The sequence below is a fragment of the Lytechinus pictus genome, chromosome 1 (assembly GCF_037042905.1).
Source record: "Lytechinus pictus isolate F3 Inbred chromosome 1, Lp3.0, whole genome shotgun sequence".
NCBI classification, from domain to species: Eukaryota; Metazoa; Echinodermata; class Echinoidea; order Temnopleuroida; family Toxopneustidae; genus Lytechinus; species Lytechinus pictus.
In genome coordinates, this window is record NC_087245.1 from 6333330 (window position 1) to 6348955 (window position 15626).

General features: G+C 36.3%; 1 protein-coding gene across 3 annotated transcripts in view; it reads left to right on the top strand.

Moving 5' to 3' along the window:
• Positions 1-953: 953 nt before the first annotated feature.
• The window catches only part of LOC129256462 (DNA helicase MCM9-like), a 30849-nt gene continuing 16176 nt past the window's right edge, over positions 954-15626 (top strand). Inside the window, exons 1-7 of one of the 3 annotated variants that reach the window (XM_064113251.1) lie at positions 957-1140; positions 9853-10047; positions 10374-10470; positions 11168-11309; positions 12686-12797; positions 13849-13937; positions 15427-15606. In XM_064113251.1, coding sequence (XP_063969321.1) covers positions 9999-10047; positions 10374-10470; positions 11168-11309; positions 12686-12797; positions 13849-13937; positions 15427-15606 — 669 coding nt within the window. In that variant the 5' untranslated portion in view covers positions 957-1140; positions 9853-9998. Of the gene's footprint in view, positions 1141-9852; positions 10048-10373; positions 10471-11167; positions 11310-11446; positions 11466-12685; positions 12798-13848; positions 13938-15426; positions 15607-15626 lie in introns of those variants that run through there. The other 2 variants (XM_064113300.1, XM_064113345.1) reach the window with 2 other exon arrangements.

Sequence of the window (15626 nt, forward strand, 5' to 3'; positions counted from 1 at the left end):
CGAGCCAAAAATCAAATTCCAACCTGAAAACTGGACATTCTATGCATTGTAACAGGATTACCTTATACTAAACAATAATTGATGCGAGCGCGAAGCACGAGCTAAACATTTGGTGATTTTGTAGCCTGAAATTTATTCTATTTTGATTACAAAAGGATATTTCATTTTGAAAAAAGGGCATTTTCCATTTTGAAAAGAGGCATTTTTTTTTTGGGGGGGGGGCATTTGCCCCCCCCCCCCTCTCATTGAGTATCATGAAGACATGCACCGAACTGTTTCAACCGAATTAAGTAATGCTAATCTTTAAAGGGATGGTCCAGGCTAAAAATATTTATATCTTAATACATAGAGTAGAATTCACCGAGCAAAATGCCGAAAATTTCATCAAAATCAGATAAAAAATAATAAAGTTATTAAAGTTTAAAGTTTAGCAATATTTTGTGAAAACAGTCGTCATGAATATTCATTAGGTGGGCTGATGATGTCACATCTCCACTTTCCGTTTTCTTATGTTATTACATAAAATCATAATTTTTTCTTTATTTCATACTTGGGGGAATAATATGTCTCCCTTATAATGAAATAAGTTGCAACAATAAATATCTAATGCACTAAATCAGTTGTCGATCCAATTTTTATAGTTCTTGGAGGAAAAAATTTGAATAAACCTAATTTCATATAATAAAATACAAAAGAACAAGTGGAGATGTGACATCATCAGCCCACCTAATGAATATTCATGACGACTGTTTTCACAAAATATTGCTAAACTTAAAAATTCAATAATTTAGTTATTTGTTATCCGATTTTGATGAAATTTTCGGCATTTTGCTCAGTGAATTCTACTCTATTTATTAAGTTATACATACTTTCAGCCCGGACCATCCCTTTAAAATGTCATAACTTTGTTCCTTGTCCGATCATTTTCGATCAAATTTTCAGACCGCCCTCTTTCCTTTCCCGCGTGACAAGCGAGCTTTTCAAAACGATTTTGAACTTGCAGCTGGTTAACGTTTTAACGAGAGTTCTTGTGTTACTTGCTGTTCCTGACCTGAAATATTAGATGGGTTCTGTAACGTGTCGTTGAATTCATGTTGTGTAATCAAACTAGGGCCCACATTCTTCCAAACTGATGTCTTGGTGAGTAAGATTAGCTTGTTAGGCTTAAGTTACCCAGGCCAGGGAGCCCAGGGACAAGTTAGTCATATCTATAATCTTTATCCACCAACCACGGATACTAAACCTGTTTCTCAAAAGGCTTCCTAACTAGAATTTAGAATACCTTGATATCGATACTATCGGTAAAAAGAGCAGACGAGACGTAGCCGGCCCTTAGACTTAGTCACAAAATAGCATATTTTTCAAAAAGAAAAATATGACAAAAATTGCAAATATTGTGATGAATTGGGAAATACATCTTTTCAAAATAAATAGCACATGTAAATTATGCATCATACATACTTAGACCATGAAGATTGGAGCATTCAAAAAAATTTCAATTGCTGAGAAAATCAATTATCAAATAATGAATAAATCATTTCATGACTAGAAAATCACATGTGGACGTTGAGATGGGTATAGTCATGTATTGTATTACCGGACACTATTGTGATTCCGGACGCGCATATAAATGCGTTCGAAAACAATTTCGTACCGTAAGACTTCCACAATTCATTTTCACAGATCAATAGACAATACATAGAACAAGATTGCAAAAACAAGGCGAAAAAATCACATTTCTACCTTATTTATCTCTAAAATGACAGAAAATGCTTAAAATATCATATAACATAGTTTTGCATTAACAATTGAATGAATTTATATATTTTCTAACGGAAATATGGGCCTGATTTGCCGAATTTCAATCTAGTCGGCTCCTCCGATCGAATGATGAGGTGAGGTGTATTGTGGGTGATCGTCGACGGCTAGTTCTCAAGGTACCGTGCGTGAGGTTTACCGTGAGTAGAGCCGTCGACGATCGGCTACGCATCGATAGAACTTGATGCGTCACGATACGAACGAGCACTGGAAAGTGCCATGAAACATGCAGCTAACCAAAAAATAAAAAATAAATTAAGTTATCAAACACGAATTTATTACCAACATCTGCTCAGATTCGATATAAAAAAAGAAAACAAAAAGTTAGAATTTATTCATGATATGATATAAGAAGAAAAAAATCACAGAAATTTATTCTTACATCATTATAATCAAGGATATCTTTACCCGTCCGGCGCGCGTCCGGAATCATGATGTAATTTGTCGCGCACGAAAATAATTGTTTTTCGTGGAGGGGTATGCGGCAAGTGCGATGCAAAGAAAATGGTTGGTAAATATAAAATAATTTTATCATATTAATAATTTTCATAATATTTGGAATAGCAAGTGCGAATTTTTCTTGATTGTATTTCCTCTAGTTGTCATTTTTAGAGCACTGAAATAAAGGTGTCCGGCAATAGGATACACTGCCATACCCCCGAGACATCGAATTTTAATAGTTTACGAAAGTAAACCATAACGGGTTTCTTTGTAAAATGATGATAATTATAGTACGCCCTTCTACGGTTCCAAACATCATCAAAATATAGTTTAACAAAAACAAAAATAAATCTATGAAACTGAAACATACGATTTGACAAATTCTATGCATAAATTAGAGATAGAATTTATCCAAATGTTAATAGGGGTCTGAAAACGACAAATACGAGTCCAGTTATGGATGGCCTGACGTGGTAGAATCTTTATCGATTAAATCATTTTACTATTTCAAACTGAATGGTTTTGTAGCGTTTTACCAACAGTTTTTATAGTTTCTTTTTATTAGAATTATCATTGAATGCATTATCCCACTTGTTTTGTGATGTAATTTCAACCTCTATGATTGATTACGTAAGATGATTATTTTCAAATATCTAGGCACTTTTGCTTGTCATAGTCTACCCACGTGATGCCACTACGTCATTAAGAAAGAAGTTATGACAGGTTCGGAGGTGTCATAAATATTTAGTGAGGTTGTTGTACCCGATCTTGGTAAAGAGGGCTTTGTGAAACGGTTAGCGGACAAGTAGCTCACTATCTCCGATTTAGTCGAAAAGTTAGACTTATGACGGTGTTGAGAAACGGGCCCCAGGGGCTTACCAATACCACTCACACGTATTGCGAGGTTAGTACCGGTATTAATAGTATACTAACCTCGCACCACGAACCGCGTTTGGCAGTGGATTTCTAACTAGTGGGTCGCGCGTGCTGGGATCTCACTTCTTGGGTCCACAACACACGACTTCTATGGCTTGATTTTTCTGTGCGTGGCGGCATGTAATGAACCCTTGGGTGGGGGCTTACCGTGTATTTGACCATACTCACGGGACTAGGGTGATTTATGGTCTAAATATTTTTCCAAATGAATTGTGAAAACAGAAAGTATACAATTACCACGATTATATGGATGAAGGTCTAACGTCTCGATCGGCCATTTTTGTTAAAAATCGTAACAAAATGGCCGATCAAGACTGGGGTAGAAGGAGAGAACTTTTCGTTTTTTGAGGTTCCAGTCTGTGCCCAGATGTCAGGAAACTGCCACTCGTTAGACCTTCATCCATATAATCGTGGTAATCGTATACTTTCTGTTTTCACAATTCATTTGGAGAAATATTTAGACCATAAATCACCCTAGTCCCGTGAGTATGGTCAAATACACGGTAAGCCCCTGGGCTCCCTGGGTTACGACTGCCTAGGCCCTAACACAGAGAGCTCCGGCCCGCGAAGCGGGCCGGAGCCCAGAACTAAGGCTCTAAGCTCACCGTGTATTTTCCCATACTCACGGGACTAGAGTAGATTGTGGTCAAAATATCTAGCAAAATAAATTGTGAAAACAGAAATTATGCACTTACCACGATTATATGGATGAAGGTCTATCGTGTGGTCATGGTGGTGATATCCACTCATTCAATGAACAAGGTTATAATATGATCTGATATAACCTTGTTCTCAGACTCAGGCTCAGCTCAGCTCAGCTCAGTTACATCTCCATGACCATGTGTTGCAAAATAAGGGTAGCAATGTTTGGCTTATTTTCTCTTTTTTTTTTGGACAAATGCTTCATTTTTTTACACTGTCTGTTTCCATTACAGCTATTCATCATATAACTTGGCTCTAAGTAAATTTGATTCTTTAAATTGTCTTTTCTTAATTAAGATTGAAAAATGAAAATTTTCTTACCATATTACTTTCCACCAATAGAGGGCGTACACAAAATTTAAGTTTTTGAGTGCTCTGGTGAATACAAAAATTATTCCCTGGTTACTACTGAAAAATAAATTGCAACTGTATGGAAATGAGTAATTTTGGTCACAAAAGTGACATTTTAATGATTTTTTAAAGTGTGTGCTGTGTACAGCATTGGCATACCATAGTCCTACCTGTAGATTCCCCACAGGCAGGATGGTTGCAGTGAACAAGTGGTAGTATCCTGACATAGAGGCACAGACTGGAACCTCAAAAAAACGAAAAGTTCTGTCGCGGTAGCTCTCCATCTTTCAAAATTCAAAACAAAATGGCCGATCGAGACCGGTACCGAGGGTGTAGGGCGCATGCGCGAATTTGACCAAGTCTATATAGCCTCGGTCTCGATCGGCCATTTTGTTTTGAATTTTGAAAGAAGGAGAGCTACCAAAGCAAATACAAACAATGAAGGGTAGTAAACTTATGACAATACTATCAGCACTCACCATTTTACGATGGAATGCGCAGGGCATGAGTGCGCATGGTAAAGAATTAGTAAAATTTATTTCTTAAAAAATAGCAAAGTTTACCATATAATTTGTGTACAGGAGACGTGGTTTACGGATGATAAGATTTTTCACATTCCTGAATACACATGTTTCCCCAGGAATAGAATTAACCAGGGTGGACAAAGTAGGGGTGGTTGTGCAATTTATGTGCACCATTCTATAAACTTTTATTACCCTCGATATGATGAAGAGCTTGAACTTAAATCGGTGGATATACATATCTTGCAATCTAGAGTATCTGTAGTGAATTATTATAATCCATGTAAAAAAATAGATGACCATATTCTCAGTAAATTAACTAAATTTGATTTCAACGCTCATAACACTTTATCGGGTAGTGAGAAAAACGACGCCAACGGTCGGGCTGTTGAACATTTCATTGCTTCAAATAATTTTGTTATACTTAATAATGCAACAGGTACTAGATTGGACCCAGTGACTGAACGATGTCGTGTTTAGATCTAAGTATAACATCCCCGGATATATCGAATAAATGTTTTTGGGAAGTACTCGACACCTCACTTGGAAGTGATCACTTTCCAATAGCAATAAAGGTGCTAATGGAAAAGACTACAAACATATGTTCTGAAGTTGATAACCACACTCCAGAAAATTTCTGGTCATTCAAGAACATGGACTGGATAAAATTCTCTGAAAGATATGAAGAAATTTTCAAAGATATGGCTTGGTCTGATTTACAAGAGGACTACGCTCTCTTCAAAACAATGTGTTTTGAATGCTATCAATGAAACAATACCTAAAAGAGGCAAAAACATCACAATTCTATCCCCTGGAGGACAAAAGAATGTTCCAAAACAATTAAGGATAGAAATAAAGCTAGTAACAAATTAAAAAGACACATCTCAATAGAAAACCTGAATACATTCAAGAAGAAAAAAGCCCAAGCCCAAAAGACGCTCCGTCAAGCGGAACGTATAGTACTTGCTTTAGAATGGTTAGAAAATATTAATGTTTATGTAGGAACAGTCATCTTAAGTGACTCACAAAGTGCGCTGTTAGCTATGCAAAATATGAAAAAATATCATTTGTAACTGAAATACTAACTTTAACTGCTAAACTTCAATACCAGGGTAAAGAAATCTTCCTAGAATGGATACCAAGCCATTGGGTGATTTCAAGTACGGTGTTGAAATCTGGTGTTGGTGTTGTGACAACACCAACACCAGCCACAACACTGTACTTGAAATCAGGCTGGTGTTGGGATTGACCTCGGAAAATATGACGTATTTCCGGCAGTTCGTGTTGAATGCTGGTGTTGAATGTCGTCTGCTGAACCCAGCACTGCGGCTGGTGTTGACGATCTACGTGCAATATCCCCATTCACCAACACCAACCCCCAGGGAATTGGGAAAATCATGATTTCAAGTTCGGTGTTGGGGTTGGTGTTGGCAATCTCAAGCTCGTGAACAGGCGGCGAACACGATGAAACATCCCCGTAAAATTAGCTTTTACAGTTAAGATGAGTACAAATCATTTGAGCTGTATATATACACAACAAAAAAAGTAAGTCCCCCCTTAAACAAACATCAATAATTTCCGAACCAATGCGAGTCTTGAATATATTTTTACATGAGCGTGTAGGTAATTTTATAGGCTACCCTCTGAGTAAATGTTATGGACGTATTTTACGTCATGCTTCAGTGAGCACCGCCAGAAGGCAAAAATGTCACTTTTTAAAAGTCACAAGCCAAATATCATGACTTTGATTCCATTTTTATTGGAACTAATTCATCATTCTCATCATGAAAAATAGTCAGAAGGCTTGTAAAAGGTACTTTCTAAAAGATGATACAACTTTTCTGGCTAAATTTCACGGTTGAATGAACACAAATCCAAATTTGCTATAATTGGATTTTTTACACATTTCTATCAATAAAAATGATAGAATATGATGACAGTTATTTTTGGGAAGAGTATCTTCAACAATATTTATTGTTTCACGGTTCAATGAACATTTATTGAAAACAAAAGATATGATTTTCAAATATCATAGGCAAGTATTGTTTCATTTTGGTAACTGAAAATGATCTTTTCTCAACTTTTTCGTTATGTTCATGACCAATTAACATGCTTCAATGATTCAGAGGCGTTTAATTAAACATTCACGCTTGAATGAACATGTGGAATGTGATTAGCTCTTTTTTACGTTATTGGAAAAAATGCAATTTGTAACTATGGATATCTATCACAAACCTCCTTGCATGGTTCATTTGATTTAATTTTTATGAAAATCCCGATGTTTAATGCATCAGTGAGCACACAATATTAAAAAATTATGCAAATGAGAAGAAAGTTCAAGGCCCTGGCCCCACTCTGTGCCGTATCAAATGGTTATTTTGGTGTGCGCACATTTTGGATAGTGTTACACTGAAGCCATGTGCGAAGTTTCATGAAATAACTGTTGGCAGAAGTAACAAAAACTGTCCATGAAACAAACCCTCATTTCATATTTGTTAAAATGTTGACTTCCTCTCTCATAGACTTGTGTACATTATGGGTGCATATGTTTAAGAATAAGTAACCCCCTATTCAATGTGGTGGAACTTTTTTTCAAGGCTGTCTTTAGCAATGTCATTTGGCGGTAATGTTTATCAACCTATGGGCAGAATTCTGTGCAAAAATGAAATCGATTTGTTTATTTATGGATGAGTGAGCACACATCAAAGTGGGAAATTGGGTATTTTCAATATCACAGACCCATTTTAAATGGTAATAAAGTGAATATTGGGGGCAAATTCGGTTTCAAATGTGACTTTAATTGCTGTTGTTTTTATCATCCATCATTTCTATCACCACACACTTTCCGAAGTTTTAAAATTGTCATGGTTGAGCGAGCACATTCGAAAACTTAGGAATGAATACTCTTCATACTGCATAAATGTATTTTTTCTTACAAATTCTCACGATCAGTTTAATTTATGGACAAATCAGTGGTGGATCCAGAATTTTAAAATGGGGGAGGGGCCTATAATCGGGGGAGCCACCAACATTTTCAAATGTTAACATGATCTAACAAGTTGTAGAGGATACTACCATAAACCCCATTGATGATACGTCACTATACAGGGGCCGCGGAACGGTTTTCAAAGTGGGGGGGGGGGGGGGCTGACCATGCAAAAAATCACAATCGTATGGTCATTTTTACATTTTTGTACATGCTTTTGGAAAAAAGTGGGGGGCTGACCATCCCCCCCCCCCCCGCGGCCCCTGCATTATTGTGCTCACTCAACCACGAACATACAATATCAAAATTGTGTGTGGAGTGGCTAAATGATGGATAGTAAAACAGCATTAACACCATAAAATTCACCTAAAAACAACTTTTGCCCAGCTTTGTATTTGCACAATCTGAAAAACGACTCTTGTGACTTTCAAAAATGGTAATTTTTAATTCAATCTTTAATTACTCATGCATGACTCAACCGATCAATCTCATTTTTCCCCAGAGGTTGTTTAATGAGTGTAGAAAACCACCTACGAAATATCATATCTCAAAATAATTCCGTTCAAAAGTTACAGCAATTTGATTTAGGGGGGACTTACTTTTTTTGTTGTGTATATTTTGATGAAGAATAATGTTCACTCTTTCGAATTCTTGAATTAATTAAAACATTGGTATTTTGTACGATGAGAATTTAATGCATTTCTCTCCGATTTTTCATTTTCGTCGTCGAGACTTCTCGCGTGAAGTTGAGATGATTTAGCAGCGCAGCGCAGAGGCGTGACGTCATGTGCTATCGATAACGCAATCGGTATCATTCCTCTGAACCCAGCTCGGTGTTGGAGCTCGGTTCAGCGGCCTTTTTACTCTCTCAACACCAACACCAACACCGAACTTGAAATCACCCAATGTGGTATAAGTGGAAACAAAACAGCAGATTTTTATGCAAAAGTAGCTTTAACGAATAGAATCAAAATTCAAAATAGTTTAGGTTACGATGAAGCAAAAACATTGATAACAAAAATATATACGCAGGAATGGCAAAACAGGTGGAAGAATTCCATTTGTAATATGAGACATATACAACCAGGGGTGAATCTTTCTTTATACGAATGCCACCTAAACAGATTTGCCGAAAGTATACTACATAAACTTCGTTTGGAATAATAGGTCTTAACTTTGATCTTTTCCAATTAAAACTACATCCAACTGGTTTTTGTGATTCTTGCAAAATATTGGAAACTATTGACCATTTTCTTGTGACATGCCCACGTTATATCATTCAAAGAGCTATGCTGCTCACTGAAACAAATTTGACGGAACCTATAGAAATTCTCTCCCTGCTAAAAAGCATAGACACCGACAAACAAAAATCACTCGTACGTTTCGTCCTAAGAACGAAACGAATATATAACAAACAATATCACATATAACTTCTCCTCAGAACAGTTTTATTCCAAAGAGCCAGTCTCGGGTCATGTTTCTATTGCAGCTTGAGCATACGAATGCGCCAGCCAATCACTTTCTTGTAACCATGATGAACTGAAAACGGTAGCACGAACGTGATTGGCTGGCGCATATGTATGCTCAAGCTGTGATAGGAACATGATGAAGAACAAATGCTGGATCCGCTCCTGTGTGTATCTAGGCCTACTTGCGTATCAGTCAGACTTTCCTTGACATGTTTTACTTGGCAGGCTTATACATGTATTATGTATAGTATAAATAGCACCCCAAATTTGCTCTGATTTCAAATTTGCCCCCCCCCCCCCCCCCCCTCCAGGAAATTCTGGATCCGCAAGACATTGACGGAATACTATGGGTTCAACTTCAAATCCAGTTCTCGATTGATATAATTATAACAAAACTGGATTGAATTTAGACCTGCCAAAAGTGAACAAGAAATTTGACTAAATATTCACTTGATTTGGTAGATTTAATGGTGGCTTGGCACCAATTTGGCCTGGAATTATAATAGTATGCAGGGCTTAATATATTAAGAGAGCAATAATTAGCAAAGTTACAAGATAATTTCCATTAGAAGGGTACCTTTTTGATGATTTATTTGAAAATAGAAATGAATGTATCATACACCTGCAGGTTGCAGACAATCTCTAATCCTCAGTATGTCATCCCATGGAAGTGGTAGTTGAGTCACCCAGATAGAATGACACAGGGAGCCATGTTCATGACTGCTATGACTGCTGTTTCTCTTAACTGTCTTTAAACATGTTTCATATGGAAAAATGGGGAGTAGAGAAGAATTTTCAACCTCTGAAAGAGAAGAATACATCTGTAAGTTTTCAAATTTATAAAGCTAAAAATGAATATTTTAATTTGAATCAGTTCATTATTTTATTCTTGTATTCATCTATTTATTGTTTGAATAAATTATCAAATAATTCATTCATTTATTTGATTAAATTATTGATTCTTTCATTTTTTCAACATTGACATGTTTATTCTTGTTTAATGTATTCATATGTTTGATTAATAATTCATTTACATGTAAGTCTTTTGTTTTTCAATTTCATTTATATTCATTCGCTCATCTTATTTCTAATGAAATTTGGATTTCAAGAGCTTGGTTAAATAAACCTGCATTTTCCCCTTTATCTTAGGTATCTTTGAGAGCTACAGTAAGGAGCAGCACAAAGGAGAGATTGAGACTATACTCCTCAAAGAAGATGACAGTCAACATTATAGTATTCAGATTGAGTAGGTCATGCTGATATCTTTCGATGATGATAAGTTCTTAAACTACACTCCAAACCAGGCGCGGATCCATCCGGATTAGACACCGTACCATTTCAGGGGCCATATCGTTTTTGCACAATAGTCAACCCCTCAAATCTGTTGTGTCTAATCTGGTTAGATCACGCCTGCTCCAAACAGAGTGATTTTTATTCAGGTGTGTGTTGGGGGGGGGGGGGTTGCAATAGCCAGGCAAACATTGATCTGATGATTTTTTGAATGGGCACAACATTATGTTAACGGCACCTTATTTTGTGCTGTAAAAGTCAGTTTTTAATGTCGGCTGCTAAACCAAGTATAATGGTTGCAGATTATTTGTTCTGGGTGAAGATTGTAATTCATCAATTCTTCCCCCTAGGAATCAGAGACATACAGTTGTAAAACGATACCACCTCCCACCTATGTTGTTGGCGTTATGCTTTGAGATGGTCTTCCGGCATGTTAATAAAGACAAATTTAATCTAGACCTAAGATTTTTAAGTTTGTAGGAGATTTCCTGGTCATATTTGTTTTAATACTTGAAGTATCCCAAATTTGCATGAGTGCAAAAAGCCAAATGGAACTGATTTGCATCTCTCAGTATGAAGCAAGAACTGTAGTTCAAACCCCCATATGCAGAATAAACAGTCCTGGTTAAAATCATTGTTTTTTCTTTTGACAGTGCTATGACATTGTTTGAGACTAATATGGAGGTGAGTGATCTGATCCTGAACAGTCCACTCATCACATTGCCATTACTAGACATAGCTCTTACCAGGATAGCAATGGATGTTTTCAGGAACCATCTAGAAAAAGATAACATGGTAAGTTTTTTTTCATCAATTGTTCTAGGTTGTATTTCTTCAAATTCCTTCTTGGGGTTAGAGTTTTAAGATTGGATTAATGTTATGGTAAGGCATAGTGTTGAATCCTGGATTAAAATTTAGATTATTATGAACCATCTAGAAAAAGATAACATGGTAAGATCTCTTTCATCAATTTTTCTAGGTTGTATTTCTTCAAATATAATGGTCTTGGGGTTAGAGTATTTAGATTGGATTAAGGTCATGGTAAGGTATAGTGTTGAATCCAGGATAAAAATTATTATTAAAATTATTATTAAAAAGTATTATAAGTGAATAAAATCGATGGAGAACAATTGACATAGAATCATTTTGGTTCTTTTTGGGGAGACTTAAAGCAACATGTAATTGCCAAATCATGGGAAAATTTAATCATACAGAATTTGCAAAAGGCTTATTGACTTTACACTTAATTATCTGTCCATCATGCAAACTTGTTGGACTAGTTTAATAAAATCTCGGAAAGCATGAATTTGACCGAACTCAATCCCAAGTCCTAGAATCCTAGTACAGGTCTCGTGATTTTTTACCCAAACACACGCTCTATATTTAACATGCAAATATGTTCAAATTGGAAATGCAACTTTTATTCTGATTGATGAGTCTAACTATTCCTTCTCCCAGACCGTTCTAGAGATACCAGCACTGATTACATAACACCGCATTAGGCTGCATCTAGACGTATAATTTTGTGATTTCTTTTCCATATTAAACTTCAGCTGTTTGATTGGCTTATTTTTAATTTGAATTTGAAACTTGGGGCAATGAATAATGTCACATGGCATAGATTATGGGTGGCTTTCTTATGACTTCTTGATTGTATACCGCTTTAAAGTCTTGTCACATCTTGCCATCTCATGATACCATCTAAGAAATTAATATATCCATTCAGTTTTATTCCTGAGCTGGATTTCAGTTTATGAATCTTGCCCTTTAATGAAAAGAATGTTTTAATCTTTCTGCAACCAGACACATTGAATTCCGTCATGTCAGGGAGAAATTATCCTTTATGTAGACATGCATAAGCCTAGAAATTAGTGATTTTATCAGCGATTTTCATTCCAAAGAGAGTAAATTAAGATCAACCTTTGGCAGAATACAGGTCTTGTGGTTGAGCCGCGATATATCTCTTTTGTTTCTGAAGCAACTCAAAGAACTGAACTGGATAGTTGTATGAGAGAGAACTTTGAGATGAGAATTCTTGTGAGTTATAATTTTTCTGATTACTTCTTCCAAAAGGGTTATGGGTTGTTGCAAGAAGCTTGCATTAAAAAACCTAAACTTTCATTGATTTATGAAGCTTGCATTTATAAATGTCTCTATTTTTACCCTCTCAGACTATGAAGACAAACATCCATGGAAGGTTGTCCGGGTTACCAGCTTGTCCTGAACTTGTCAGGGAACAACTCCCAAGAAACACTGATATTGGCAGGTTTCTCTCAATCTCAGGTGATATTTCAAATGTTGTTTCATTTGGAATATGAAATGATATTCTTTTCCAATGTGGATTTTACTGTGTAATTTGATTATATTCATTGTGCGCGATGTGAACGCCTAGCTTAGCCGGGTAATATAGGAGCGCCTTGAGCACCTAACAAGGTGGATATGTGCGCAATATAAACAGACCTGCCAACCAGTACGTTTTAGCCGTATTTAGTACGTTTTTGCAACCAAAATACGGCAGTACGTTTTTTCTTTGAAAAGTACGTTTTTTGTAATAAAAAAAAAATAAAAATAAAAATAAATCGTAATTTATTGAGAAAAATAATCTATATATGTCTCTATTTCATAAAACGTGCACAAATATGGTTATTAGATCAATGTAATTTCAGGTAACTTGTTTTTTTTCAATCATTTTGTTCAAACCAGGGTAAAGATATACACATGTTTTAATGTTTTTTTTTCATCTACAAGAGCAGTGCGCATTTTAGCTTGCATGCAGCTTGAGCGCCGCGATGAGCGAGTGCGCCAAGCATTTTATTATGAAATACACTTTTTTGGGGAAAAATACATTTTTTTTAATCACAGAATACAGTTTTTCATTCCCAGAGGTTGGCAGGTCTGTATAAATACCTTATATTATTATAATTGATCAGTTTTTTTTTTCTCATATCTTTTTTAAACTTGTAAAACATACACTAGTAGTTAGTTTAATTTGTACTTAAATATACAATAACATTCTGTTCCAATGTGGATTTTATTGCATGATTTTTAATATTTGGTTCATCAATACATTTATTCTCTAAAGTGTTTTCAAAATTTAAAACTACAAACTTCATTTGTTCCGGATATTACTACAAGATAATTCCTCTAATTCTTATAACTTCCATACATCCAAAATTATTTTTAAATTTATCATCAAGAATCTGTCAGCATAATATTGACAGAAATTTCTTCCAGAATTTGACTTGCATAAAAGGATGTTGCTGAGTTACTGTATTGGTTTAAATGTAAAACGTGAATTCTATCCCCTTAATCACATTCTGTGTATTTCAAACAGGAACTGTGATCCGCACAACACTGGTCAAGATGCTAGAGTTTGAGAAAGATTTCCTGTGCTCTAAATGCAAGCATGTCTTCAGTGTAGAGGTCAGTTTCAAACGACATAGACCATTTCATTGGCTTTCAAATTCATGACTGCTTATTTTTGTATGTCAAGGTTGGTTTTACTTTATTGTCTCGACCACCAGAGGTGAAGGCGAGACTTAGGGATCCAAATGTCGTCCGTCCGTCACAAATCTAATGACACATAACTCCACAACCGTAAGTCACTTTTCAACCAAACTTGGATGGTAGATGGACTAGGGGGACCTGCATGTTATGCTGCAGTCGGAGGTCACATGGTAAGGTCAAAGGTAATTTTCTGGTCAACGTTAAAGTTTACATGCAAGACTCTCTTATGACACCTAACTCCGCAACCGTAAGTCACTTTTCAACCAAACTTGGATGGTAGATTGACTTGAGGGACCTGCATGGTATGCTGCAGTCGGAGGTCACATGGTAAGGTCAAAGGTCATTTTCAGGTCAACGTTAAAGTTTACATGCAAGACTCTCTTATGACACCTAACTCCGCAACCGTAAGTCACTTTTCAACCAAACTTGGATGGTAGATGGACTTGGGGGACCTGAATGTTATGCTGCAGTCGGAGGTCACATGGTAAGGTCAAAGGTCATTTTCAGGTCAACGTTAAAGTTTACATGCAAGACTCTCTTATGACACCTAACTCCGCAACCGTAAGTCGCTTTTCAACCTAACTTGGATTGTAGATGGAATTGGGGGACCTGCATGTCATGCTGCAGTCAGAGGTCACATGGTAACGTCAAAGGTCATTTTCAGGTCAACGTAAAAGTTTACATGCAAGACTCTCTTATGACACCTAACACCGCAACCGTAAGTCACTTTTCAACAAAACTTGGATGGTAGATGTACTTAGGCGACCTGCATGTATTGCTGCAGTGGGAGGTCACATGGTAAGGTCAAAGGTCATTTTCAGTTCAAAATTAAAGTTTACGTGCAAGGCTCTTATGACAAGTGTTATTCCATCCCAGTCATTTCACAATAAAGTTTCGATACAATTCTGTTGCGTGCCCTCGCAAATCACAATATTTCTAGTTATTTTCATAAGTGGGCGAGACACAAAATCGCTTTTGCCTTGTTCTAGTTGGGCATTTTCATCTATGTAAGATCAGATGAACTGTTGTAATCTTATAACGTGTATGACATAGAAGTGGAAAGGTTTCAGGGAAGACTTGTTAGAATAGAATCAATGGATTGTAATGAGGATATCTGAGTAAGGAGATGGTTTTACAAACATGGCACAGCTGCTGGAGAAAGCTCTGTCAAACTAACACGACCTTGTTCTCTTGGATGCCAGAAGATTCGTACCTTAAGAATTCAACAATAGATCACCATGAAAGACATTATCTTTTTATTTTCCATGTCCTCTAGTGTCAATTTTTTTCAGTTGTCATATAAAACATAAGGAAATTTTTCTTTAAAATAACCTTCAGAGTTATTGACTTGTATATGTGCTCTGCTCTATGTCTTTTCTGACCTTTCAAATCTTATATTCACTAGGCTAATATTGAAAGGTATTATAATGAGTGCAAGCCAGACCGATGTCCCAATCCCGAGGGCTGCAATTCTACCAAGTTCTCTTGCCTATCAGGAATGGATAGTGAAGGGGTGCCCTCTAGCTGCCGAGATTACCAAGAGATCAAGATCCAGGAACAGGTTCATAAACTCACCATGGGAACTGTATCCTTTATAATCTCAAA